Source organism: Amyelois transitella, chromosome 25 (genome assembly GCF_032362555.1).
Source record: "Amyelois transitella isolate CPQ chromosome 25, ilAmyTran1.1, whole genome shotgun sequence".
Classification (NCBI taxonomy): domain Eukaryota; kingdom Metazoa; phylum Arthropoda; class Insecta; order Lepidoptera; family Pyralidae; genus Amyelois; species Amyelois transitella.
In genome coordinates this window covers 3,595,542-3,622,499 of record NC_083528.1, presented here as the reverse complement: position 1 = coordinate 3,622,499, position 26,958 = coordinate 3,595,542, and the positions used below count along the sequence as shown (strand labels likewise).

Sequence of the window (26,958 nt, the reverse complement as noted above, 5' to 3'; positions counted from 1 at the left end):
CATAATTAAATGATAGAGGTATATTTGCACCACTTCATTAAATCATTGTATTTTTTATTAAAAGCTTTTATTTAGTTTGACTTGTATGGTAACAAACTTTCAAATTTATTTTGACCCACTTCCCGGTATCCGATTGAGCTGAATTTTTTACTGCAAAATCGTATTTTTTCATTTATTTATTAAAAAAATTTTACTTTACTTTACGTAACTGTTTATGTTTGCATTTTTTTGCTCGCGGACTGCGAGCCTGAACATGTACAGACAACATAAAAGGTTGCTTCGCTAATTTACATTTCATGGTACAACTTGCTAATTCAAAAACGGTTGGCGGCGGAACAAAATAACCTCATTTACATTCTAGCATGTTCATCTCAGTCAGAGCTCAGTCTCGCGTCTCTGAGACTCGTGGTAAAAGACTCGAATCGATCGTTTGAACCGAGCTTATCCTTGAAATTAACATTGAAAATTGAATAACGTTTTTCATTCGTACTGTATTCTCAAAGGACATAAGACAACAGGCTCAAAGGACAACAGATTTCAGTAAGTATTAGTCTTTTTAAATCTGAAAAGATTGATTGTTACGTTGACCACAAAAGTTTCGAACTTACTTCGAGGCTTACTTATTCCATGAAATCTGTGCAGTATATATTTATATTTATTTTGTATTATTTGACTAGGCTCGGCAATGACAGTTTAGACTCTCTTAGTACATCACTACGCTAAGCTAGACGGACGCTCCGGCTAACTCCAGGCGTGCCGTAACATTCGTTATTAAGCAAAGTAATCAACTTACAGGGAACTTCGAGATAAACAAGCCATTTTCCAATAATTGGATGAAGTAATAAATAGCAGAAGTAAACTTGAAGGTTAGCTAATCACAAAACTTAAGACTCACAAACTATGAACATGTGTTTTGCTCGGGGGATTTATCATTTTTGCAACTACTTTGGAAAGCCTGATAAGCATCTATTATGAATCCATGCTATCACAGGTCCCACTGGGTTATCTCATGCTGAGGCAAGTGGGAAGACTTTATCCCTGCAGTCCCATGGGACTAGTGACACTAACGGAATCGTCTCAGTCTAAGGGTTGCACAGTGGGTTACATAGAAAGGTAGGTACAGGTATATTACCTACAGTAAGTCTACGATATAAAGATGCCTTACTATTCCATGTGGCCCGCTGTACCTGAAGATTCCGTGTAATAATAAACGGAACTAAGGTGTTGAAAAGAAAACCTTTTCAGACTTCATGCATTATTCTATCGAGCAATTTATACCAAGATCCTATCAAATCTGCCTGCCGGTTGGATAATACAAATAAAAGCATGCACAGAATTAACACATACTATAATAATCCATACTGAAATCAACAAGGATAAAAGCATATTTTTTTGATGTATGGATTTGAGATTAAAGCTTCACATTTGGATACGGATATGAAAATAAAAATATATTCCAATTTCAGCGAAAACAAATCAATAAATTAACAATAAAATGATAAATATGGTAAAATAGTGCCACAAAACACATTTGTTTTTGTCTCTTCTCATAGGTATCTGACCTAAAGCAAAAGTACAGAAAAACAAAGAAATCTCATACATATATTGTTAAACAAGTACATATGTATTTAGTTTCTATGCTCCAACATTTTGTGGTGCCGTTCCTGGTGCCCGTGGGAACACGAGAACGCGGTGAAATTTGAATAAGCTACACGTTCGGTGTGTTCCAGCCTAATCGTGGGGTTAAGAAATGTGTTAATATACAATCCCATGGCATTGAAATATAGGAAGACGTGGACTGAAAACAATGTATACTATACATACATACTATCTTTCTAATATAAAAAAGCGAGTTTGTAAGACTTTGTTTTTGTTACTCTTTCACGCAAAAACTACTAAACGGATTTTCTTTAAACTTTTAAGAAATAAAGCTAAGACATTGGAATAACATAATAAGTTAAAATATAAGGCGGACGAATACAAGGGCAACACTAGTACATACCTATTCACTATTCAAATCACGCCTTTTTTCTTGGTGGGATAGGCAGAGATTACGTCTTTCCACTTGCCACGATCCCTACACTTCTTTCGCTCATGTAAGATTAAATTGTTTCAAAGTATACTCGTATAAATGTAAAGCTATTATTTCTTTTATTATCAATATCAAGGGCGAGAAAGTTTTATTAGTCAACCATCATCTCCCTGGCGTTAGTCATGTCTGTGTCCTCATCTCTGTGGAGAGGGCTACTAGCCCTGGAATTAGGATTTTAAACGAAGCAGCTCCTGTCCGACCTCCGGAACCTTTGCAATGGCTGCCCCTTTTCCGATTATGGTTACACACATCCAGTCACCAGAATATGCAGGTTTCCTCACAATGTTTTACCTCACCGTGATCTTATTAGTTAGGTTAGTCCAGTTCAGATTTATTATTAGAAAGTATGATGAATTATCTCGCTGTCGGTTGTGGTATGTTTATTTTGAAAAGGAAGATGCACTTATTTACATACACAAATTATCAACAGACGTGACGTGACGACAATGGTAAGATTAAAAAAAAATGCAGTCAAGATACATACATACGTATTAAGTAATACTCGTACCTGTTGCCCGGTAGGCATAAACGACATCTTTCACTTGCCACTTTCGTAGTATACATTTTTTGCCTCATCCACATTCATCAATCTTTCCATGCAAGCTCGTCTTTATAAGAATATCCGAATTTTGATTTTCCGTGGACCCAGGGTCCGAAGCGTAGCAGCGGAGGGCGCAACTAACAAGTAGTTTTGCATCTACTTAAAACTACTTATTATAATAAGTAGTTTACTATATGGTAATAAGTAGTACTACTGATTACTACAAAACTACTTATTACTGTATAGTAATAAGAAGTTTTGCATATACTTAATTTATTTTTTAAACTCCCGTTGGCTATCCATCTATCTACCTAGCCGTACGATATTATCGGTAATCATATATTATTATATTCAAAGTTTTTGTGGTCAACCGGCGTCACAATCTGACCCGATTAAACCCGCTGGCAACGAGATCCAAACAAATTAAAAAATCAATTAATTATGTTGGTCAATACGCTCTTTAAGACACGGTTAATTTTACTGCCCGATCACGACCGGCTACTGGGCGTTATTTAGTTTTTTAAGAGACTTTCTCTTGTAATTAATGCGGGGTACACGAATTTGAGTTTCGTCACTGTACCGAGATATATTTAAAAGAAGGTTTAGGAAAAAGAACGAAAACTTGTATTACTTGTTGTGAGTTCATTGTTTTAAAGATTACTTTTGGTTTTCCATGTATCGTGGTCGAAAAGTGTCAATTTTAGCCGTATGCATTATTGCCCAAATTAATAATAGCATTAAAAACATCATTAACCCATTTAGATGGACTTAGTATTCGAGTACTTTCGAAAGTACTGTTTTTCCTAAATGAGATAAATGCATGATATTATTACGTATGTTTGTAAAAGAAAAAAAAATCTGGCTAACACAATTCTGCAAAAAAGGAGGACATGGAATCGAAGTTGAATGGTCAGATAACGGGTTTAATATGCTAATCTAATTGTTATTAATTAGCGGATAAACAAAATATTAACACACCGATATGGAATAAGAACGATAAAAAATATTAAGATGTTATTTTTATTATGTGTTATCGTGAATAACGTAGGTACATGGACTTTCTCTACAAAAACCAGTTTGATCGAGGATTAGAGTCTCAAAAGACTGGAAGGCTACGTTCAGCTTATGATGGCATTGAGATTTTTATAGTGACAGGTTGCTAGCCCATATCTTAAAAGAAGAATTTTAGATATTGTGTAGTAAGTATTTGGAGACGACTGAATTGATACAAAATCTAAGATAGATAGAGAATATTAAAATGTAGACTCTCTGTTTCAGTAGCTCGCCTTTAGACAATGTCGGACATAATCGCCGCTGTTACAAAAGGTCAAGGAATGCTTTTGCGCACAATTAACAATGCAACGAATGCATTGTATTACAGTATCGGCTTTTACGTCTTAATTGCACCTTTAATATTAAGCGAATTTTAAGAACTGCCTAATTAATGTGAAGGTTTGTGACATAAAATATTGACATTGCAGACAGATATCTTTAATTTCGGTCCCAAGTCGTCTGTTAAAGCTCTCTCGTCTCAGAAAAAGTCTGTTAAAGCTAATTTAACAATAAAATGTGCTGCTGCTTTTTACCACTTTAAAAAAAGGTTGTTATGTTGATGTGGATGTGTTGTATTTTTTACATTTAATTTTCCTATCACTAGTCACAAGCGAGATTTTATATTAACGAGTTAAAAAATAGTGATGAACGAATTCTTCTGTACAATATTTAATTTCTTTGTATTTTAATGACCGTTATTACTTCGCCAGGAAATGCCCGCTTTTAGGATCCCGATGAAAAAGTATAAAATGACCAGGTAAAATATTATCCACAGATTCAAGCCTTCAATAAATATATATATATATATAATCATGTCTATATCTCTTGCTGGTTAGACAGAACCAACAGTCTTGAAAAGACTGAAAGGTCACGTCCAGCTTTCAATCCTTCAATCTCCTGTACGATCAAACTGAACACAACTTTCAGTATACTTGACACTGAACCCCCCACAGGTAAACAAATAACAAAACATCAGTAGATGGAAAACTAAATGGGGGGGGACGTTGACACAGGTCACCAATCCATTATGAGATCACGATCACGAAAATATTGACACTGCGATGGCAACGTTACAAAGTCTTATCTAAACAACTATTGTGCTTCATAATAGCAAGAAGTGGGACCTTATAGTTGAGTCGTGATGGTCTTGATTGGTTGATAGACGTTGATTTGGCCGTTATTGTCGATGGTACTTACCGGATCTTTTTAATAGTTGACTTCGTATTGTCAATACCTCTTTTCGTTCCCGTTTATTTATATATTTAAACTTTAGCATAATTAAAAGATAGAGAGAGAGAGAGAGAGAGAAAGTCAGCCAATTGTTTAGTTAAAAACAATGACTTCTTTCTTTAAATAGCCACCAACAACTACGTAAGGATAAAAATGCTAAAAAACTTTAATTATAACCTGTCATTTCGTTTTCAAATCGACTCATTCATTTCACATGCAAAATTATGTACCTACTTGTGCAATTTACTGTATATAAATTGTGTCATTTTCCCAAAGGGGTTGACAGGCCTCAGGTCGATAAAAACAGGGGCTATAGGTGTTGATGGCGAAATCTTTTGTCAGTTTCAAAACCTCAAAATTCCCTCGAAGATATGTATTGTCATTTGAAACCAAATTTCTCATGTAATTTCCACAAATTCGTGCCGTGAGCGCGTCATTATACCGAAACGGGATAGAAATATATAATTTGACCAAAACGGATGAATATTTATTTTAACAGCGGTTATAAAAAAAATAACATTTTATAACATGACCTCAGGCTGATATGGCAATGTGACGTCGTTCTCAACTTGGTGAAATTTGGCCGCGATATTGTTGAAAACATGGGCTGAACAGGCGTGAATTTAAATTAAACATTGTGTTCAAATAATTTTATTATAGCAATTAATTATTAATTTGGAAAGCACGTGTTAGTGAACGCCTCTCCGTTTTCGTTGTCATTAGTCATACATTTTTTTCAAATTAATATGTAAATTTATGTTCAAATTTCTCCTTTCCAAAGAATAATTAAGTTAAAAAATTACAAATTAGGGGGTTAATGATTGTTATAAAAATATTTTTGATCAGATGAGATTTTAAATTTGTTTTGTTTACGTATAAAACATCGTTTTTCGGAAATATTCTCAGTTATTCGTCAAGTATCAAGTTGCTAGTCGATCTTCTAATTAGAAAGTTATCCCTATCTGTCACCAGAATTTAACAATCACAAATAGAATTGCTTCTGCATACCAAAGCAATACTTACGTTTTACCTCAAAATTACGTAAATCTTACTATAACTTTCCAAATCTTCTCCGCCATTGCGTTTTTCGCCGACATACCTGTGAACAAAAGAATACACCGATTAATCTTTTTGTTAATCGCAACACGTAATTGGCCTGTCAATCATAAACGCAATCAGTCAGTCAAACCGAGAGCCGTGTTCCGAATATCCTCACTGCCAATTTAGGGGGTCGCGGATTCATTTATATATGACTAGAGGCCGCCCGCGACTTCGTCCGCATGGAAACCCTATCAATCCCGCGGGAACTCTGGGATAAAAAGTAGCCTATGTGTTATTCTGGGTCTTCAGCTACCTACATACCAAATTTCATGGTAATCGGTTCAGTAGTTTTTGCGTGAAAGAGTAACAAACATCCATACAAACTTTGGCCGTTATAATAGTAGTAGGACTAGCTTTCCCGCGCAGTTTCACCTGCGAACAGTATTGCTTAAATTTATTCCACGGAAATAGTTCCTCTTTTTCCTCCTCCTCACCTCGTATTGATGGACGTTGAAAGACAATTTAATAGTGTATAAATTAGTCAAAAACTTCATTAAATAGAGGTTCTGCGAAATTATTGATCTTTTGTTCGCTATCAATGTTTTCTCAGCCATTAATGTGAGGCCATAATAATTTCTGTTTATTAAGTACGAGCAATAAAATTAAATTTAAGATGCACTTTATACAACTTGCTATACAATTATTGGGCATAGAACTTTATGAGAGTCGTATCTTTGGCATTTTATTGTGTTAATCTCATAGAATGTATTCAGCCTGTGGTTAGTTTATGGCTGTTTAACACTCGTTAGAATCGCATCAAGTTATGAAATATTAATCACGATCAGACAAAGTTCTCATTGGCCGAGTTGTCTGTTGCAATGTATAGTTACGAGTTCTTGAACGTTACCGTAAAATACGTACCTAACTAGAAGGTCATTTCACACATGTAAATTGTAAATTATTCTATGGATAAAGAATTTGGTAAGGGCTATGGATGGGTAAAGGTATAAAATACATTTAGTACTTGTACATAATCAATCATACAAAACCTTCACAAACACAAACAGGGAACCGAATTAGTGGGTGTTCATACTAAGTTTAGATTTTATTTTATCTAATGTACGTTACTCATAAAGAGTTATGGCACAGCGCGATTCAAACTTTGGTGTTTTGGCACGGGTAGGTACGTCTATGAAACGAACACCATAACCACTCGCCCACTCGCTCAAACACTCGACTATTGTAGTCTAATCTCAATACCGATGAACGCAAGACATCCTCACGGGGAACGAGATATGGGTTTAATTAAAAATGTTAGCCATAAATCTGCGATACCGATCGGATAACGGTGCCGAGTAAAAGGTCCTATAAATACGTAAGTACTGAAGGAAACTTGGGTTTAAATTTAAGGCTTCTTCTTCCTCCTAGCGTTAGTTCGGTTACATCCTCACCTCTGGAGTGGAGTCCGGGGTACTTTACGACTTCATGATTCTTTATAGGGTAAGTCACGTTTTTACACAAAGCGACTCCCATCTGTTCTCCGCAATTTTATACAGAAGGGCTCATTTTGGATAATGGTTACACATACATATGTGCAGGTTTCCTTACGATGTTATCCCTCACCGTAAGAGGTTTGGTTAGCGCTCAACCTAATGTACATAACTTAGAAAAGAATCATTGGTACATGGTCGAGGCTGGATTTGAACCTGTTGAACCACACACATTAGTTGCGCATTTCAGCCGGACATCGTAACCGTTTGACCACCGACACTCTCATGGCGTGTAAAAAGCGTTTAATCCAATAAGGATGAAACATTTAGAACGAGAAGATTAAACAAACAAATCATATTTTTATGATGTTTTAATGGTGTGGCGTTTTTTGGGATTTACGAAAGAGCTCATAAACCGACCATGCGATGGAATGAGTCGTAAATATTGCATTAACATACATACAAATCTGCAGCACCGTCAGTCGTAATTAAAAATTATTACTTTTTGTAACAGATATCGGAGAGTATGTAAGTTCAACACGCCTTAAAAGATCTGAAAGTCATTTTTTCATATTTTCTGGCTGCATTTAACAGGTTATGTACTAATCTAAACTAAGCATGTAAAGTGTAGGTAAAGATTATAAAACACACAGTTCTCGAATGGGACATAACACATTCAGAAAAGTCAAAATACTAATTTTATCGGGCAATAGGTACCGCAGGCTTTGCATTCATACATATATAAAACACGCCTACATCCCTTGCGGGGTAGACAGAGCCAACAGTCTTGAAAAGACTGGAAGGTGACAGGTTGCCAGCCCATCGCTTATAAGAAGAATCCCAAGCCCTTCTCCTAGCTGCCTTTTACGACATCCATGGAAAAGAAAGTGGTCTTATTATAAAATGTCGGGAATCATAAGGCTTTGCGTACTGAGATTACAAACTAATAACATTATGTGAACGAATTAAGAGTATATAGGTAATCTACTATCAATATCCACGCCAGAAAAAAATACCAGTAGACAAATATATTTTTCTTTCTTACGAAGTTTCTTACACATAAAATCCATGATAAACATAAAAATGAATCACCACTGGAACTAATAAAACTACGGAGTAGACTTAGCGTGACCCTTTTCGACCTTGAGGGCTGGATGTCTATACAGCACAATGGCATCACGTTTAACGATAACAATCGCCTACATTGTCAAGGTATCAATCTGTTATACGATAGGAAATAGGCAAAAAAAATGCTACATGTTCCACACATACTACCTACAACATGTCTTAATCCCTAAGGTAGACAGAGTAAAAGATACGGGGACCACTTACGTGTACTAGTCTTGTCACATCTCGGTCCCGGAGGAGTAGGCAGATATTACTTCTTTCCACTTCTACGACCCTAATCCTCAAAATATATACTTCTTTCGAGTCGTTAATAGCTTATTATTTCGCTAAATACGTGTGCAGTGAGGTCCCCGGCACTTGCCTTAGAATAGGACCACTCGATATTGTCCCATGGATGTCGTAAAATGCGACTAAGGGAAAGGCTTATAAACTTGTTATTCTTCAAGTAGGCGATGGGGTAGCTGTCAATTCCATCATTAAGCCATACAGCGGAACGTGTCCTTCCAGTCTTAAGATTGTTGGCTCTGTCTTCCATGCAAAGATATAGACGTTATTATATGTACAATTAGAACGAAACAAAAGGTGAGACATCGTCTGTACAGCAATACAGTTTAACTCAAATACACACTCGACTTGCATTAACTTGCCGGTACTTACTGAGCAAAATCATCTATTGAAGTCCAGTCTAGTCTAGACTACTATACTGCCCAACTAAGCGCAAAAGCGGTAACTCAAAGAAAGCGAGTTTTGAGATAATTGAAGTTATGTAAAAATAGTTATATATATACTTTATGTATAGTTTTTTTTATTTGTTAAATATTATTTATATATTATATAGGGTGTATTTGTTATCACATTAGTTAAATTATCAAAAATGTATAATAATGTACTTTATTCATGAGATACGGTTACACCGCTTAGTAAACTATAGAATTAAAATTGAGATACCGCTTTTTCGTTAGCTCTTCTCAAACATGTGTGTATACAAAAAGGAATGTATTTTCTATCGAATAAAATATGTATTATTTGAAAAAAAAAAACAATTAAAGTATATATATAACGTTTTTTTATTATTAAAATTTGAAATTACATAAAAAAATATTTAAAAACAAACGGTTTTTGGAAGGAATTTTATTAGTCAAAAGTAGGGAGTTCTCTCCAAAAGGACATTCTATTTTGTGGTATTATATTTTGAAAAGATTTCAAAATATTTTCTTTTTTGTTTCTTGAAATTCCTTCCGGAGCAGTTTTCTTTTTTGGTGGAGGCAAGACATGACTTTTTAAAATTTTTTTTCCTATAATGCTAGCAGTAATTGCATTTTGATCGAATCCTGTTTTGTAGGTGATATCAAAACTGCCTCTTTTAACTTCAACTTCAACCATTTCGCTGACATATGGACGCGGTTTAATTCGAGACAGTGCATATTGTGTGGTATAATCATCCCAGTCATAAAAGTCTTGCATGTTCATCTCTTTAAGTTTTACATTTTTTCCTGCAGTGCTAACTGCCTGAGAAAAATCTGCGAAATCATAAATTTTGTTTTTCATGCGTTTTATGGACAGCTCTACCCTATGATGGAAACTATCAGCTGACATAAAGGTGTGGCCGGATTCAAAATATTTGATGACAATCTTGTCGGCGTTGATATCCTTAGAATTTATAATATAAATTAAGAAAGAAAAAAACGTCCAGTTTTTGTTCTGGGAGGAACAATTATCAACCCATAGTATGATATTTTTTTTATCCCGATGAAAAATAAAAAATTGATAGTATGCACTTATAATTTCGGCTTTGGAACGTCCAAACAACCCTTCATACCATAGTACAGGAAAAACACTCAAATCTTTTCGGCCTTGACCAGTTGGCACGAAACTTTCGTTGTAAACCACTATCCTATGAGTAAAAATAGCAGTTTTGAACATGTCTATCCTGGGCAGCATGATAACTTTTTGTAAATCAGCAGAATATACAACAGTATCAGTTTCATTTAGCTCACTGTCTAATTTATACTGCTCTCTGGACATGTATGCCCGTTTGTTATGACTTTTCCACTTCGTGCAACCTAGACAGTCTTCTTTAAGGTTTTCTTTGGTATGTGTATCATCGTGTAAACGGAACTCTTCACAGTCCTCACACTCTTCGTGGCCAAGCTTTACAAAAGAAATATTTAATTCTGCGACTACTTCTCGATATTTATCGTAAGATACTTTGCAAGACGGATTTTTTTCTAAAAAGTCTTTATGCATCGCACTGATTGTCAAATCACTGGGTAAGTATAAGCGATTGGGAGCGTGTTCACGCCTGTAATGAGATATACTCGGCTCAAAGCTCATTATATGTTCCTTAATAGGAGTAGATTCAATTTTATTGTGAGGAGTAGCTCCCAGTCTTTTGTCTACTGGTGGTGCAACCGTGTCGTTAGAATTGGCCAAAGCCGTATGTAAAGGTTTGTCATTAGATGATTTGTAGCCCAAAGTTGTCAAAAAGAAGGTTTTACATACTCCATACTTTGTACCGAGCACGTCCTTAAGTGAATAACTGTAGCTTACTTTTTTTCTGTACTCCTCTGATTCAAATCTTGTTACTGTTCTTTGTTTCACAGATTTAGCTGAGGTGTGATGCAGCATATAAGCCTTCCTCTCTTTGTCATTCAAACTCCAGAAGCTCTCATTTATAATTTTTCGCTGCTCTTCCGATATATTTTGGATACACTGCTTTTTGCATGAAGCAGGACAGGGTGGTTTAACGTTATGTTTCTCTCTAATCTCACTTTTTTTCACTTCATTTCTGACTTTGAGAGGTTGGTCGTGTTTTTTTCTTTTCCTAATTGTACCGGCCTTAGTATAAGTTGTAAGATTATGTGTATTTCCATCAGCTATCTCGTTTTGTGTCAGATTCTCGGTGTCCCTAAGATTATCATTTGGTGTCACTTCGTGTCCTTGAGATGAATTCTCAACAGATTTTTCGTATTGAACACTTATCACATTTGAATTATTCCTAAGAGATTCAGAAGTGCAAATAGTATTATCGGAAGCAGTTATCAATATTTTTTCTGTATCATCTTGAAAAATACAGGATCTTTGTTGATCTTCAATAGTATCTGTGATCAAAGGTTCTGGATTACCGCAATTAAAAACATTGTGTATGTTGTGTGTATTAAAACAAAAGCCTGGCGATGATATGTCACTTAAATCATTATGTTCAATAATTGGCACAGTTGTCAATGTGATCAACGAGTTAGGGGATTTGTTGTTATTCCCGATTTCTGTGTTTTGATCATCCTGATGCATAGCGAAATAATCAACGTTTGATGTACACGGACCCGATAAAAAATGTGAATCTTCAAAGTCGAAACCATTTGAGGAAGGAAGAATCGGAGCTAGTAATTGATCAGCACTGTTGAATCTTGAAAATGCGGGATCATCATCTGAATCACTAGTAGGAAAAAAGTCGGGATCGATCGTTTTAATATTACGTTGTAATTGTTTGGATTCCTTAAACTTTTCCCTCAACGCCTTATTTTTTTGTGCTAAAAGCATCATCATTTTCGTATTTCTTTGCGACATGGTTTATCTGTAACAATATTTAATAAGTATAACTGAATTATTTTATTCATCAAAAACGTTTAGTTATCTTTAACAAACATAATACAAATTATATATTTGGGAAATAAATTAAAATATTGCACTTACGTAATGTAAAGTGCAAATCAACTTATTATCATCGGAACAACAATAACCGTATGGCTGGGAAAATATGATTAAAAATAATTTACTTTATGTTCTGGTAGATCAAGGTCAATTTTGCTAAGTACGAATGCGTACGAGGGCGCGCACGCCAACCGCAAGAAAGTTTAACACAAAATTTCTAATTTTGCAATGATTATGGTTACAAAATGCTAAAATAATATTTAATAGGACTTACCTGAATGTCAATGTATGAAGTGACCCCATTAAGCACCTTAATTTACAGTTTTTTTCTCAATTTTGCACAAATATCATGACCTCTTCACAACAAAAACAAACAAGTTATGACACGAATTTGCGAACGAATTTGCCAAGGGCAGGGATAAATCACTGTAAAATGTATTAGAAATTCGATCTTATCCAGTAAAACCATAAGGGCTAATTTAATTTTGCTATTGCAACCGTATCTCACTAATTCAAAACAGTTTGCGTATTATGCAAGCATTAAAATACTAAGCATTATAGCGGTAACTCATTACTGATTTTACTCATCCTACTTACCGCTTATCGGCTAAGCAAAAGTTGTGTATTTATTTAAGAATTTTAGCGATATTTAAATTTGCGGCTGGTTGCCTACGTAATATTAATATACCTCTAACACCCTTAGTGATATATGGTAAAACTGAGATAGAAAAATCTTTCTTAAGGTTTTTTCATACGTTTTGAACAAGATATTGCTAAATGGCTTAGTCCAGTAGATGCGTATTTTTTAAAGCTATCCGATGGCATAAAAATCAATTTTACGATTTTTTTTGAGATACCGCTTTTGCGCTTAGCAGGGCAGTATATAACTGCCAGACTAAGCTATTTGCTTCTGGACCGTGCACTTAGATACTTTAAATTCCATATGACGTGAAGACAAATAGAAAAGGATATAAGAGTCTGTTCGAATTTTATTTGATGTATGATAAAAACTTAATAGTTAACTTTATTAAGTGTATTTACTGTTGCAACATTTGATAAGTGTATATTTACAAAAAACAAACGAAAAGACATCTCCAATCACATATTTTCTTCATATTTTATCACCGTTTGATCAAATCACGCCTCGACGAAAGGCTAGGTCCATATTACCTTTAACCGATCTGTCATGAAAAGATTGAAAAATGACGATGACGCAAATAAAATATGCAAGGATCGTGCTAAGTGTAAAACTACAGTCAAGGCTTGCCAATTTGAATCTCAATTCTATCATTGAGCCGAATAGCTGAACGTGGCCATTCAGTCTTTTCAAGACTGTTGGCTCTATCTACCCCGCAAGGGACATAGACGTGACCATATGTATGTATGTATGTAATGCTTGCCAACCCGAGAAAGAGGCGTGATATATATATACATATATATGATCAAACACAATGACATAAATCTAAATTATTCAACATTTCTGTGGTCACAATACATCGTACGATGACGTCTTACACAACGTGTGGTCACTTGGCACGCCTCCAGGCTTTGTCCGTTTCAGCCTGGATGTACTTACATACGCTATTGTGGCGGTCCTTATTGTCCTGTTACAGCCGCTGGTGTTAAATGAGATGGGTTGTGGTTAAATATTATTGCTCGGTTGAAAAGTAAATGTTTCCGGTAGCTGGAGTTCGCTCAGTTAAATTTAAAGATAGATGTAAGTATGAAGTTAAGATTACTTTATAAAGTTACTTTTGAAAAGATAGTTGAATGTCGTGACAATTTATCAAATTTTTTAAACTGCATGCATCAAACAAGAAAGGGGAGATAAACAGAATAAAAAAAATCAAAAGCAGTTTATAATTGGAAAAAAAAATAAAATCGTAATGATAGTTCAGTCACCACAAAAAGCTCAACGATGTATAACAAATAATAAACTGCCAATTTTAATTATTCCGTAACACCAATGCGCGCGCACGTCCCGAGTTCAGTAAATTAAAGTACAATGGTGATAAATTTTGTAGCATCAGATTTTGTTGGGTGGTTACTGGGTAGCTGAACCCCCACCCGTTACAACGTTCCCTTCTCCCGTGGGAACGTAATGCATGCCTAAATAATAAAAAAAGCACTTATCGGTTATTGGCTCTAATTCACGCATTTATTTTAATGGTTATTTATATTGTTCAAGCATTCATATTGAATAACTTTGCGTTGAATAAATTTTTTGGTTGGTTCTGTTAATAGTTTTGTTTTGTTCATAAATTGGACAAAACTTATTTGACAAAATGTGTAAGTAAAAATTACCACTTAAATATTTCTGAAAGCAGGACGAGTATAAGTACATAATTTGTTTGTTCAAACTGCATGCGTCGAAGGTAAAAAAAAAGTGTATTCTATATACAGTTTATTAAGTTTAAATAATATTTGAGTCTTGAAAGTCCACAATAGTTTAATAGATACATATATGCCCTCAGCCTCGGCTTACCAGTTACATGTAGGCCCTTAGTCACGCTTTGTTAAATGCAACACACTCATATTTAACGAAAGAACACAATAATAGAAAATACCGACTAACTGCTGCACGTCTCTTCCTTAACAATAACTTTTTAATGACCCCCTCTCGATATATTTTCCCATCACTAGTGTAGCAATTATTTCTGTAGAAATAATGCCAGTATTGTCGGAGTAATGTAGATTCATTTATAGCGACCAACATTTTTAATCATTGGGGATGTTTTGCTGTTATTGAGTAATTAATTGATTTATTAAAAGAAATTTATACACATACGGTAAGTTAAAAATCTATTTTTGTTTGAAATAAATACAGGTACAGTCAAACCTTCAATTATACGTTTATCAATTGCTTTTGATTACACATCTAAATGGGTCACTCTTTATTAGTTTAATGCACTTAAAAATGGTCCAGGGTAATTAACGACTTGAAAGGCTTATTTATGTGATAAGATGCATGATGCATAATACACGCGTGGCAGAAGCAAACGTGCACGGATACGTTTTTATCACTATCAATGCACTATCGATAGTATTCATAAACGACACTATTGTTTTTATCGATAAACTGAACAGTGTTTAATTTAAAGCATGTACTACTGTATATATATACTTTGCATGTGTTTAATGAAATGTTATGCAAAGAACTGAAAACACATTCGTACTACGACGAGTAGTTTTTAATTTTATGTAAGAGGAAATTTTGATGAAAATAATAATGTTAATAAACACGTCTTAGGGTAGACGAAGCAAATAGTCAAAACACTCGATGGGCATGTTTAACAGCTTTTTAATGATTAAATTTGAAGAACTTTCAGAAGAAACTGAAGGAGCCCTACACCCTAGCGGTAGAAAATGGCTAAAGAAGAATAAAAGTAGCTGTTTGTTAATCTAAAGGTTTCTAAGAAACTTTCTTCATTTTCTATCAATAAACAAATCAATAAGCAAATGAAAACCGTAAGAAGTTGAAATTGTGATTGTGATACCTTTACTATATTTTTATGAACAATATTTGACCAGCATTCCTTAATATTTTTCCTGTAGACTGTACCTAGAAATTCTGCGGCGTCGTCGTGCTTTTACCATTTTATTATGATTTGTAGTTTTGCAAACCTACAAGAAAACGGCATGAATCATGTTGAACTGTACTAGTGCAACACACACACAAACAGTCACGTTCGTAATCTGCTTCATTTATTAGTTACTAGCTCTTGCTCAGGGGTCCGCTTGCCTATATAGTCGTTTTACTCAACTTTTTCCGGAACGAGTAATTTTTTTTTGTTTTACAAGTATGTATGAATGTTCGTTCATATACATCCTTACCGTTTTCTCTGGCTTCCTTTATTCTTCTTTTTATACGCTCTCGACTATAACGGATGTTCCTTACTCTACCTTGTAAGGACATTCCTTATGATTTTATGTTAGAACCTATAACATTATCTTATTCGTTTTACGTAAGTTTAACATAAAATATCACGTTTCGTTCTTAAATTTAAATTATGTATTATTATTCAAATTAGTTGGTACTAAATCAGATTCTAACGATAAATTTTAGCGGTTCCGCGAAGGTTGGACCGACGCACGCTTAACGTCTAAATATGGCGTCCCTTTGTGTAGCCAGGTTCCTCAAACACGAGGGTTGCCAAGTGATAAAAATTACGTAGCTACGCGTTGATAGATTCCTTTAATGGTCTTTTCGAAATAAAAAAGGGGGATGTTCGTAAATCCATAATTTAATTAACTTCATTATTTTCATTTAAAAACTTAGTTTATTATTATTTTTCAAGATAACAATCTAAAATAGTTTCAAATCATTCATGTGATGTTTTAATTTACTATAAGACAGGTCTTTACCTAATTTAATTTGCCCAAATTCTGGGCGAAATCTCGAAGGTTTAGCGTATTCTAGACATGAGACATTTACCTTACAATATTCTCTATTCACACTCTCCGTGTATAATGCTTAGACCTACTTTCTTTCTTCTCTCTACATGACCGAACCATCTTATCATTCAGGTGAAGGGATTTAAAAAAAAAAAATATCCGCTTTCTGTCAACCCTATCAGAAACGGTACTTAATTTAGACCCTTTGTGATGCACATATCGTCCTCAAAGCATGGCCTTTGTGATCGTCTTTGCACTGGGACATGTGTGCTAAAGATTTACACCGCCACTTGAACTTCATAAATTTACATCGGCCATTATATACAAACATATACAACAAACGCTTTGGCTTTATATACATATATGGAATCCGTTAGGCCATCTCACCTTGTCCAGGATATCATACATTAGTAATAATAATGCATGTTAAAATAACTAATGGACAGGTTTGTATTATTGTACTTGGTGGCCCAATATCAGGAGAGACTTGGGGAACCTGGACACATGAGACACTCCAGAGTTATCCACTCTGGCGCAAATTGACAAGGAGACCCTACCCCACGTAGGTGGGACAAGGGAAGGAGAAGATGAGATCAGGTTTGTTTTATCCCAGAGAATTATAAATTACTACGTTTTTATTACTTTAAACTTCATCCGAATTAACTTACGCAAAACAATAGATACAGTCAACAACAAAAATAATAAAAAGAGCGTAATCATCCTAATTTCCTGGAAAATAATTAGGGCTGGAATCGAACCCCATATCCGATACATACATCAGGGGTGCGTAATATAAACAAATGGCGCCACCCATGCGCTACAAAATTCATACTGGTTAAGTCAGATACGATTGAAAAGGAAAAGTTACTTTTTGTATATACTAATATAGTTAGTGGTGATTTGGTGTTGCAATTCTCTGGGATTATCAAGGTGACACGTCAAAATTCATCGGAATCTATGCAGAAGAAGATTTTGCTTGTAAGAGTTACAACAAGAATAGTAGTAACACTAGTTTTTAAAGCCAGACGGCATTAAATCCGCCTTTTGTAAATTTTATACTGCAGGATAAAGTTTTAAATAAATACTACAAAAAAGTCCATAGAAAATATAACATGCAACAAGGGAGTTGAGACAAATTTGTAGACACTTGAAACCAAACATTCGCCTTAGCGTTTCGCTGATCGAGTACAAATTTTGCTATTCGCCTTTGTTAAAGCTATTAGTCGTGCTATTAGTGTGTGTCCGAGCTTTGTCCGCCTTAATGAGGACATCCTGGACATTGTCTGCCTTTGTCCATCTAAGATTCCACTTACTCCACAATACTATCAATGTTTTTGTTATTCATACGTCTTTATCCAGAAGCGTAAGTTTAGGTCATAATTTTTGAAATGTCTTTATCCCTTGTGGAGGAGACAGTGTCAACAGTAAAAAAAAAACTGAAAGGCCACGCTCAGCTATATGGCTCAATGAAGGAATCGAGATTCAGATAGTGATAGGTTGATAGGCTATGGCCTATCAGAAGAATCCCAATTTAGAAATATGCGACAATGAAATCAGAATTTAATTAATAACAATTACAATAAAATTATGCTGTAATTTAATTACATTTACATTAGGTCAAGGGTGTGTGGGTCAAAGAGAAATATGGCCAAGGTTTACAGTGATCAAGACTCGAAACAAAAGGTTTACTGACGCGGTCAAGATCAACGTTGGTAAGTAACAATTCTAGCATATTTTTTAATTATATGTGATTTCCTAATTTGTAACATCATCGTAAAAAATATTAATTGGAAAACCGTATTGAGATTTTAGGAATGCGATAGATACAGATGCTTACCGGTCAGTAAAGAAAAATATTTCGCGAGCCTTGATTTGCCTTAAGTAATACTCAATAATCAAAAGCATATGACAATCATTGGCTCAAATCAATTAAGATTGATTAGTGGTCTGAATTTAAGGTTGCTAATAAAAAATATCATTAAATGCGAGTGAAACAAATAAGATTTCGGCAGGAAAACAGATTACAACCCATATCCAATACTGAAAAAATAGCCACCACAAAACCACAAACCTAAGGTCATTCAACCATGCAATTGCACTGACAACAATGCATTATGCTTACGTACAGTGCGTCGATATTCAAGTTGACGGCTGAAATTTATGATTATTATTGTTTGTTATTTTTCTAAACAAACAACAACATATGTCTGTTACGTGCGTTGTCCACTGCGCTTAGGTTAAGCAGTAAGATTAAGTGGATTGTATGGTATTAAAAACATAGTGTTTTCGAGGGAAAGGGAGGGAGTTGGATACTCGTATACATACTTCAATGTTCGCGCTTTCGAGCGGTCGTCTAGCCGAGCGCTTTATAAAGAATTCTTTGCCAAATACTTTAACAGGTGTAATATAACCGTTGTATTATTGGCGTAAATAAATAAATATTTTGTTTATTTTACTCTCACCCACTCTTCCACCATTTTTCTCCTAATCTTCAGAAAGTGGTATGGTTAACGGCTGGATGGTTTTTGGAAAACACATTCTATACTAGAAAACTTTATATTTACTGTGTTTGGATTGCGTGGCGAGCCTCTTTAACCAAGTTATCAACGAATTTAATTAACTGAATTAAATGCTGTACTTACGATTGTTATCAGACAAGACGCCTTATTGACCTGTGTCGTCTTGAGTTATGTTACGAGTTTCATATGAAAGGCTCTGTCCTACAGTAATGGAGTCATAAATATTATTTTATTGACTGATGCAATGCGATAATATGATGACTGAGTCTCAACCATCGATTCAACTGATATTTTATTAATGACTCATGAGTTAAAATATACGGAAAAGGTAACTGACATATTTATCAGCGTATAAAAGCCACGGAAAACCGTTATAGAAATCTACATGCATAAAATTATAGCACGTGTTTATCCCCCTAGAGGATAGACAGAACTAACAGTCACGAAGTCTGAGAGCCCAATTCTATGATTAAGCTTTCCAGGTAACCGTACCTGGAAAGCTTAATCATAGAATTGAGCTTCATATACTTTCTCATACATATAGTATAGTCACGTCTTTATCCCCAACTGGGTAGACAGAGCCACTAATCTTGAATGGACTGAAAGGCTACGTTCAGCAGTATCAATTAATGTTCAAATATTCATAGGTTGCTAGCCCATCGCCCACAATATAAATCCCAAGTGTAGCCTTTCCCTTAGTTGCACTTATGCAATCTGTTATCCCATTATAAGATATCTGCAGTGAGATTAGGGGTCATTCTATTCTGTTCCGGAAATTACACGTGTATGAAAGAACACACCTAATTAATAATCCAGCTGATCGATCACCACACAAAGTTAACACGTCAGTCATTTCGTTACAGTACATCGAGCAACACAGCGTACAGCCCGGAACAACGCTAGAGTTTCGAAATACACTAACTAGTAATAAAGAGAGGCTAGGGCCAGAGTTTGATAGACGGCGACCGTGAATATTATAATGGCTTTTTTTGGGTGCTTTCTACTGAGGATCAAGTTTTAAAAATAAGAATAACGACCATTAGCTAAGCCCGAACAAAGCTGAAATCCGATGTCAGCTGGTCCAGCTGAGTGAAATCAATTGACGAAGAGAGCCGATACCGGTCGATGTGAATATAAAGGTAAAATTCGCGTATCACTACCACCCGCGAGTCTAAAACTGTTCTAACCTTCATTTGAAATTAACGGTTCTACGACATTTTTCTTCCTCGTGCCTTCAGCGGATTCTGTCTGATTCTCAAAATGAACTCATTGGTAGACTCTACCCGCTACCCGCTATAATCACGAGCGACGCTTACTGGCGGATGTGTTTACGGTGCGTCGCCACGGGACGTTGCGCATGATGGGTTCACCAAACTCCAACTGGACAGGCGACGAAGATCCCTGATCGATGGAAACTTTACAAAAGGAAATTGAGGAGTTGCTGACAATCGATGTCAGCATATCAGAGCTATTAAAGCCATTGATAACCTCCTAAATATGTATGTCCCTCATGAAGTGGAAATGTCAATAAGAATATATTATGCATGTTTCAGGCCCTTTCTTCTGTCCATAAATAATATGTAGGTTCAACAACGGTAGGTTGTATTTTTAACTACGTGTCAACTGATATCCCGGGCAGACAAAATCACATTCATCCACATTCATAAGGCTCTTTATGCAACCTCGTCGGTATCGGGTACTCTTGACCCGACCTTTTAAATAAAGACATTAACGACTATCAATGGGTTTTTGCTAAATGAAGAAGCTGTTTCAAAAGGCAACAATTTCTAATTCCAACATAAAAAGGTATTTTTAAAGTTGAAAAACACTTACGCAAGTTATTTATTCAGCTCAATTAGACTTCAGTTTAATATTGTCTACGTAAACACTTTCGCCAATTAAGTTATGAATTCATATTCAAACTAATACCGGTGAGAGATTTTTGGAATTAAGTTTCAACTTTTTAAACTGTTGTAAAACTCACTGGAGTGAAGTAATAAAAAATAATTAGTTACAAAAGTGAAACTAAGCTTAGTTGTTGTTGTATAAATTTTATGTATAATGAGTTATAAAAAAGCCATCAATACAAGTTATCTATGAAAACCGTTCAACGGGAAATATCTTAAATCACAAAAGTCGTAAACCGAAAATAAAACAAACATACATATACTTAGAGGAACCACGAGCCATTAAAACGATAGTTTCGTTTACAAGTAACTACATATCTAGTGACTATTAAAAAGCTCCAAATACACAAATTAACGAAAGGAAATATATGATCTTCATTCCATTATATTGGGAGTATAAAGGAGTTGAAACAGAAGCAAGCAGTACTTCCGAATCCAACAAAATATCACTAAAAGCTGAAAACACGGACATGATACACACACAAACACACACATCACACCTCTAGCCGGGTAGCCAGAGTCTGTAGTCACAAGACGCCACGGTAAGATGGCTTAAATTAATGAAATAAAATTATAATACGGAAAATATCTATACTTTTATTATTTTGTCGCCATCAATATCAGTGTCGAATAAACACTGTCCTCAGGGTGGTTGAACAACAAAACAAAGAGATGTTATCTTGACGACTTGGTGAATATATTTCAGAAAGAAAGTATTATACTACTTGTTTTTCTACCTCTTTTAGTTATGAGGCACAATTTTATTTGAAATTAAATAATCATTAATTCTGAGACTATTTGATGATGTTATTGCAAGAAAAAAGAAAAGACGAAGCTCTTTAGAAGCCTCAAGTACAAAACAGCAACAAATTTCATATAATCATAATAATATCTAGTTAAATAAGTCTTTGTTATCGACGGGGACCTTCTAAAGCCATTCGTTAGCATAGCCACATCAGGCAAAAAGGCAAATTGAATCCAACAGGACAGGTTTGAACAGGGACGGCGATATCATGGTTATCAAGTCAGAGTGAGACAGATCGATTTAAGTGAACTCTGGTCACGGAATTATGGAAAGAGACGGAGTCAATCGTCTCCTGAGGGAAAAAAGTGATGCAGCTTGGGAGAGTTCGTTGCCTTGTGTGTTCCACAGTTAAAAAATATGGAGATCTCCGTAAGAGATTAACCGAAACGACGACTGCTTACGCCGGTCTTATTAAATCCAATTTGTTTTTATAATCTGTTCCGTCTTTGAAGAGATCTAGTAGCAATTATCTCATCGTATTTTTTTTTATTAAATTTCAATTATCTTGTGTTGAGTTTGGTGTAATTTTGTCACGCCCCTTTAGATATGACATCACTAGTAATGGGGTTACTAACACCCCACATGTTGGGGACAGATTTCAGAGGGTTCGGTGATCGATATCGCTTTAGGGTTTATTTTTATGCACTGCCGTTTTTGTAATATTTAAATCTTGCATGTGTTTATAATTGCTATTCTCCACAGATTCAAAATTACGCTTCTTTCTCAAAGGAGCAGGCAATTACTAATTTTTTTACTTACTACATCCTCCGTACTTCTTTTAGATGTCTGGACGTCGGTTTAAGGTACCTTTGATCTCCTTAAAAAACCTTAGAAAATAGGAAACGTACATCTTTCTTTTGTAAGAAAGTACGTTTGTCTTTCTTTAGGCCTTCTTCTTCCAACGTTTATGTTGATGAATCACTATTAAAAAAGAAAATATACAAAATGTAATATACAAAAGTAAATTTTTGATTCCGTGGCTTAAGCTTTCACAACTCTAAAATTGCACAATAAACTGCACATCAAATTAATATTCCCGTTTTCCGCTTTTACTCCCTGTAGTCTAACATTAGTTTTGACGTCATGGATGACGTCATGACCCTATTTCCCGAACTAACTCTGGAGCATAATTTGTTGCAGTTGCGAATGAGAACAGTCTTTCGTCCAACCTTAGATAAATCTTTCTAATTGCTATTATGCATACTTCCTAGTCGATTAGAAACGATGAATGTCTTTCAGTGAATACTTCGAATGTTTCAGATTCCTTCTTTATGACAATGACATCCTAAATAACTTAAAATATTGATATTAGTGATGTGATTACGGATGAAGTACTAGCCGAGGTGACGATAAAATATTAATATGTATATGTTACGGGTAATGCTAGAAGATAGAGTAAACCTAGGTTTACTCGGGATTACCTAGGATTACCCGAGCCTTTTGGATAAAGTTAGAATATTTACTTATATTCGGCGTTTACCCGTATATAACTAAGTCTAGTCTACCCAACACTGGTTCAGGTTCGCTGGAAGAGATTCCACTTAGGGATAAACCCGCCTTTGTACTGTACTGTTTTATATTTGTAATGTACTCCTTTAGTGAACAATAAAGCATTTACTTACTGGTTGGGTTATGTTTGGTGTTAGTCTGAATTATAATTGAAATAAATTTTAATTCGGAGGTTACCCATACCATATATGTATAACCATGCGTTCTTACACGCGTACGAAATCGCAGGCTAAAGCTAATATCAAAATAATAAAAATACGTCTAGCTGCATCCGAATCTCGTGTAAGACTGGGCTAGTAATGGCACACGCACACGTGATTTTTACGCCAACTATTTTTGTACAGTCACTGCGCGGACGCATGGGGATATGTTGGTTGGCGAAAATAGATTGCAATAGTGATGGGGCTCTGTCGATAGAAATGGTGATTACATTTATATATTTTTTAAGAACATTTCAGCACATTTAAGATGATATCATAAAGCCAAACAGTTGAACGTGGGTTTTCAGCCTTTTGAAGAATGTCGGCTCTGGCCACCCCCAATGAATATATATGTGATTATATGTTATGTTAAGATGATCCAATAAGTATGGGTCAAGTCAGACCCAATCCAGGATCATGGTCGAAACTTAGGTTAATTTTTTAAGAAAAAGCAGAAATTGGAGTCTATTAAAAAACAACGATCACTATCGTATTATTTTGGTTAGCGTAACAGAATTGTTATGTAATATATTATAATACAAAATAGAAACATTATTACTTTCAATTAAATTTTTTACCATTTTAATTCTTTTATTTTAACTACGCTGTTAAACTGGACACTTTATAGTGAGAACTTAGAGCTTTATTCGACGAGGTTGAATGATGATGTACTTGTGGATGAAAGAAATTGTTTCTCTACTCCTCCGAGAAAGAGTGTGTTATACGTATTTATGATACTGTCTACTTCCTAAAGAATTAAATCACTGCAAAGGCATGAAGCTCATGATTATAACTAACATTTTGTTAAGAATCAATTTAGTATACTTTCCTTATTTTAAGATATTGATCTCCCTCTCTTGCGCACTGTGCTGGTCATTTATTATAGTCCGTTTGTTCAGATTTTATCAAATATTCTTTAAAAGTTCATCATCTGGACAAGATAAATCTTTATTTGATTAGTACACAGGTCGTAAATGTTCAACAATCAAATACATTACAGCAACATGATTGATTGATATCGATAGTGTCAATCAGAAATTAATGGTCAGGTGAAAGAACAGGTCACAAATCAAAATAATAAAAAATCGAAAATATAAATTAATATTTTAATCGATATATCGATAAATATATTTTTTTGATATCGATACGAGAACATCTCTATTTCTAAAATAACATGTTACAGTTTTACTCAGTTTGAACAGAGGACTGATCGAGTTCACACGTTTGTCTGTATTTAGCAAAAAAATGTTTTATTATAAGATTTGGCAGATAAAACAAGAGTGTCTTGAAGTAAGCTCAACACAGCTTACGATGAAATGACGAATTCTATTCTGTCCGTTAGTAGTTTATTACAGTCACAATAAATAACTTCATAAAGGATTCAACGTAAAAAGAAAAACAAATTCATTAATTCATAATTATTGTAAATCGACCCATTTAATATGGATTCAGAATTTTTCGGCTATAATTATTACCTTGACCAGATGTGATCGAACCCGGAACCTGCACTCAGAGGCAAGCAACCACTGCGCCACGGCAAGCGACAAAATCAGTGAATCATCAATTTTCTTAATTATGACTACTTAACTTACACAGTCACGTCCCATGGGTATAGACATTATTTTTTTACGAGAGTTGTTTGGAAACGCCTGCGGACATCCGGTAGCCATTGTTTAAGGGACTTGACCGAGGCATTGGACCTCAAACCTATATTTACTCGTTGCGTCGCACTACACGCCTAGGTTGTGAATCTGAATATACTTTACTGATTGACTGCTAGACAACGCTGAACCCAAACCGCAGTGAAATTTGGCATGTAGGTTGTGGTCTAATGCGTAGACCACATAAGGAACCTACAAGAAGAAAATAAATATTAAGAGAGGGACTTTTTCTAGTCAATATTATAATCTCTGGTTTTTCTAAGTGACCGACTGACAGATAACTACGTGATGTCGAAATCTAAAATTTGACTTATGTATGTTCTATACTATAAAGGACCATTAAGAGGGGATAAAAGTTTAACGCTTTTTTTCAAGTTTCATTCATTTCAAGTTAATTAACTAGAATTTATGAAAAAAAAAGATGGCTTATGTGCAAAGATCCAACGTTCAGTTAATGACTTTGCTTAAATTAATACTAAGGTAGATCTATCGTTACTTTGTGTTTTTGCCGTGACTGGCTTGTGGACTAATGACTAACGTAAACATTCACAGTAATCGATAATAATATTTAATTGAAATTTAATAAACTTATATAATTACTTATATAGTTCCCTATTTTATGTTCTCATTGTTATGTAAGAGACAGTACCACATGTAAGTAAAATGAATTCCTTACATGCCTAATTAAAGTTAAGAATCCTTGTGGGTCACATTGTTCCCAGTGCATACAACTATGCAATAACTATTTGTCGTAATTACAACACTCGTAATATAAACAATTTGTTGCAATTAACACAGCGATCCGGAAGCGAGCCAAGGATACACAGCTGCAATTTCAATGCTGAGTGCGTATGATAACTTTATATACGCACTACTTCAACATTACGAGTGGATACATGATTACTATTCATACACAATAATAATAACAACAAACCAGTTTCATTATCGTGAAACTTAGTATGTATATACATACATACATAAAATCACACCTCTTTCCCGGAGGGGTAGGCAGAGACTACCTCTTCCCACTTGCCACGATCTCAGCATACTTTCTAATATGTATATTATTACATTTATGACTGTAAACAAAAGTACTGCTCGTACGGGATTTGCCATAATAAAAACGCGTGAGCGATACCAAAGCTAGTATATTATGACCTGTTTGTGATTAGTTCCTACTTAATGTTATGAATGTTAATTAGCGTTTTGAAAGAAAATAAAGAGCATTTTGAATTTACAAGATAAAGTGAGCATTAGGACAACTACAGAAACCAGACGACTAAGTTTAGACGAAATTTGATTTAAAGGCATTATTACTTACCCAAAATGTTCATTCGTTAACTTCCTAGTTTGATTTATCATATTTTTATTATAAACGATCAATATATCCGGATATCGGTCAGTCTGAGAATAGACCGGGTGGCAACGCCCTGCGTTCTCCTGCTGTTGCTAAAAATATTGAAGAATTTATTGACACCGAAATATATTGATTTACGCAGAACAGTTTAGGTGAGTGCTGTTTTTGTGAGGCACATAAACGTAAAAATAAAAATATTATACTGAGAGCAGTTGAATGTTTCTGTTGTCCTAATTCCATATACGTTAAAGTCCAAGATGACTGAAATATCCATTAAATGATTTAAACGCTGAATCCATTCACTCCTTTCTATTTATTTTCTCTCGGAAAAATATGCGTTTTGATAAGAAATAATTTTTGTTAAGTTCTCACGAGGTTG

General features: G+C 34.9%; 2 protein-coding genes across 2 annotated transcripts in view; both read right to left on the bottom strand.

The window, feature by feature from the left end:
- LOC106137146 (dual specificity tyrosine-phosphorylation-regulated kinase 2) overlaps positions 1–26,958 on the bottom strand; it is a 131,910-nt gene that overhangs the window by 40,727 nt on the left and 64,225 nt on the right. The gene's annotated exons all lie outside the window — the stretch shown is intronic.
- LOC132903388 (uncharacterized) lies at positions 9,643–12,989 on the bottom strand. Its single transcript, XM_060951651.1, has 2 exons — positions 12,501–12,989; positions 9,643–12,149 (listed from the first exon to the last, which is right to left on the bottom strand). The coding sequence occupies exon 2, from the start codon at positions 12,140–12,142 to the stop codon at positions 9,710–9,712; it is 2,433 nt and encodes an 810-aa protein (XP_060807634.1). The 5' UTR covers positions 12,143–12,149; positions 12,501–12,989; the 3' UTR covers positions 9,643–9,709.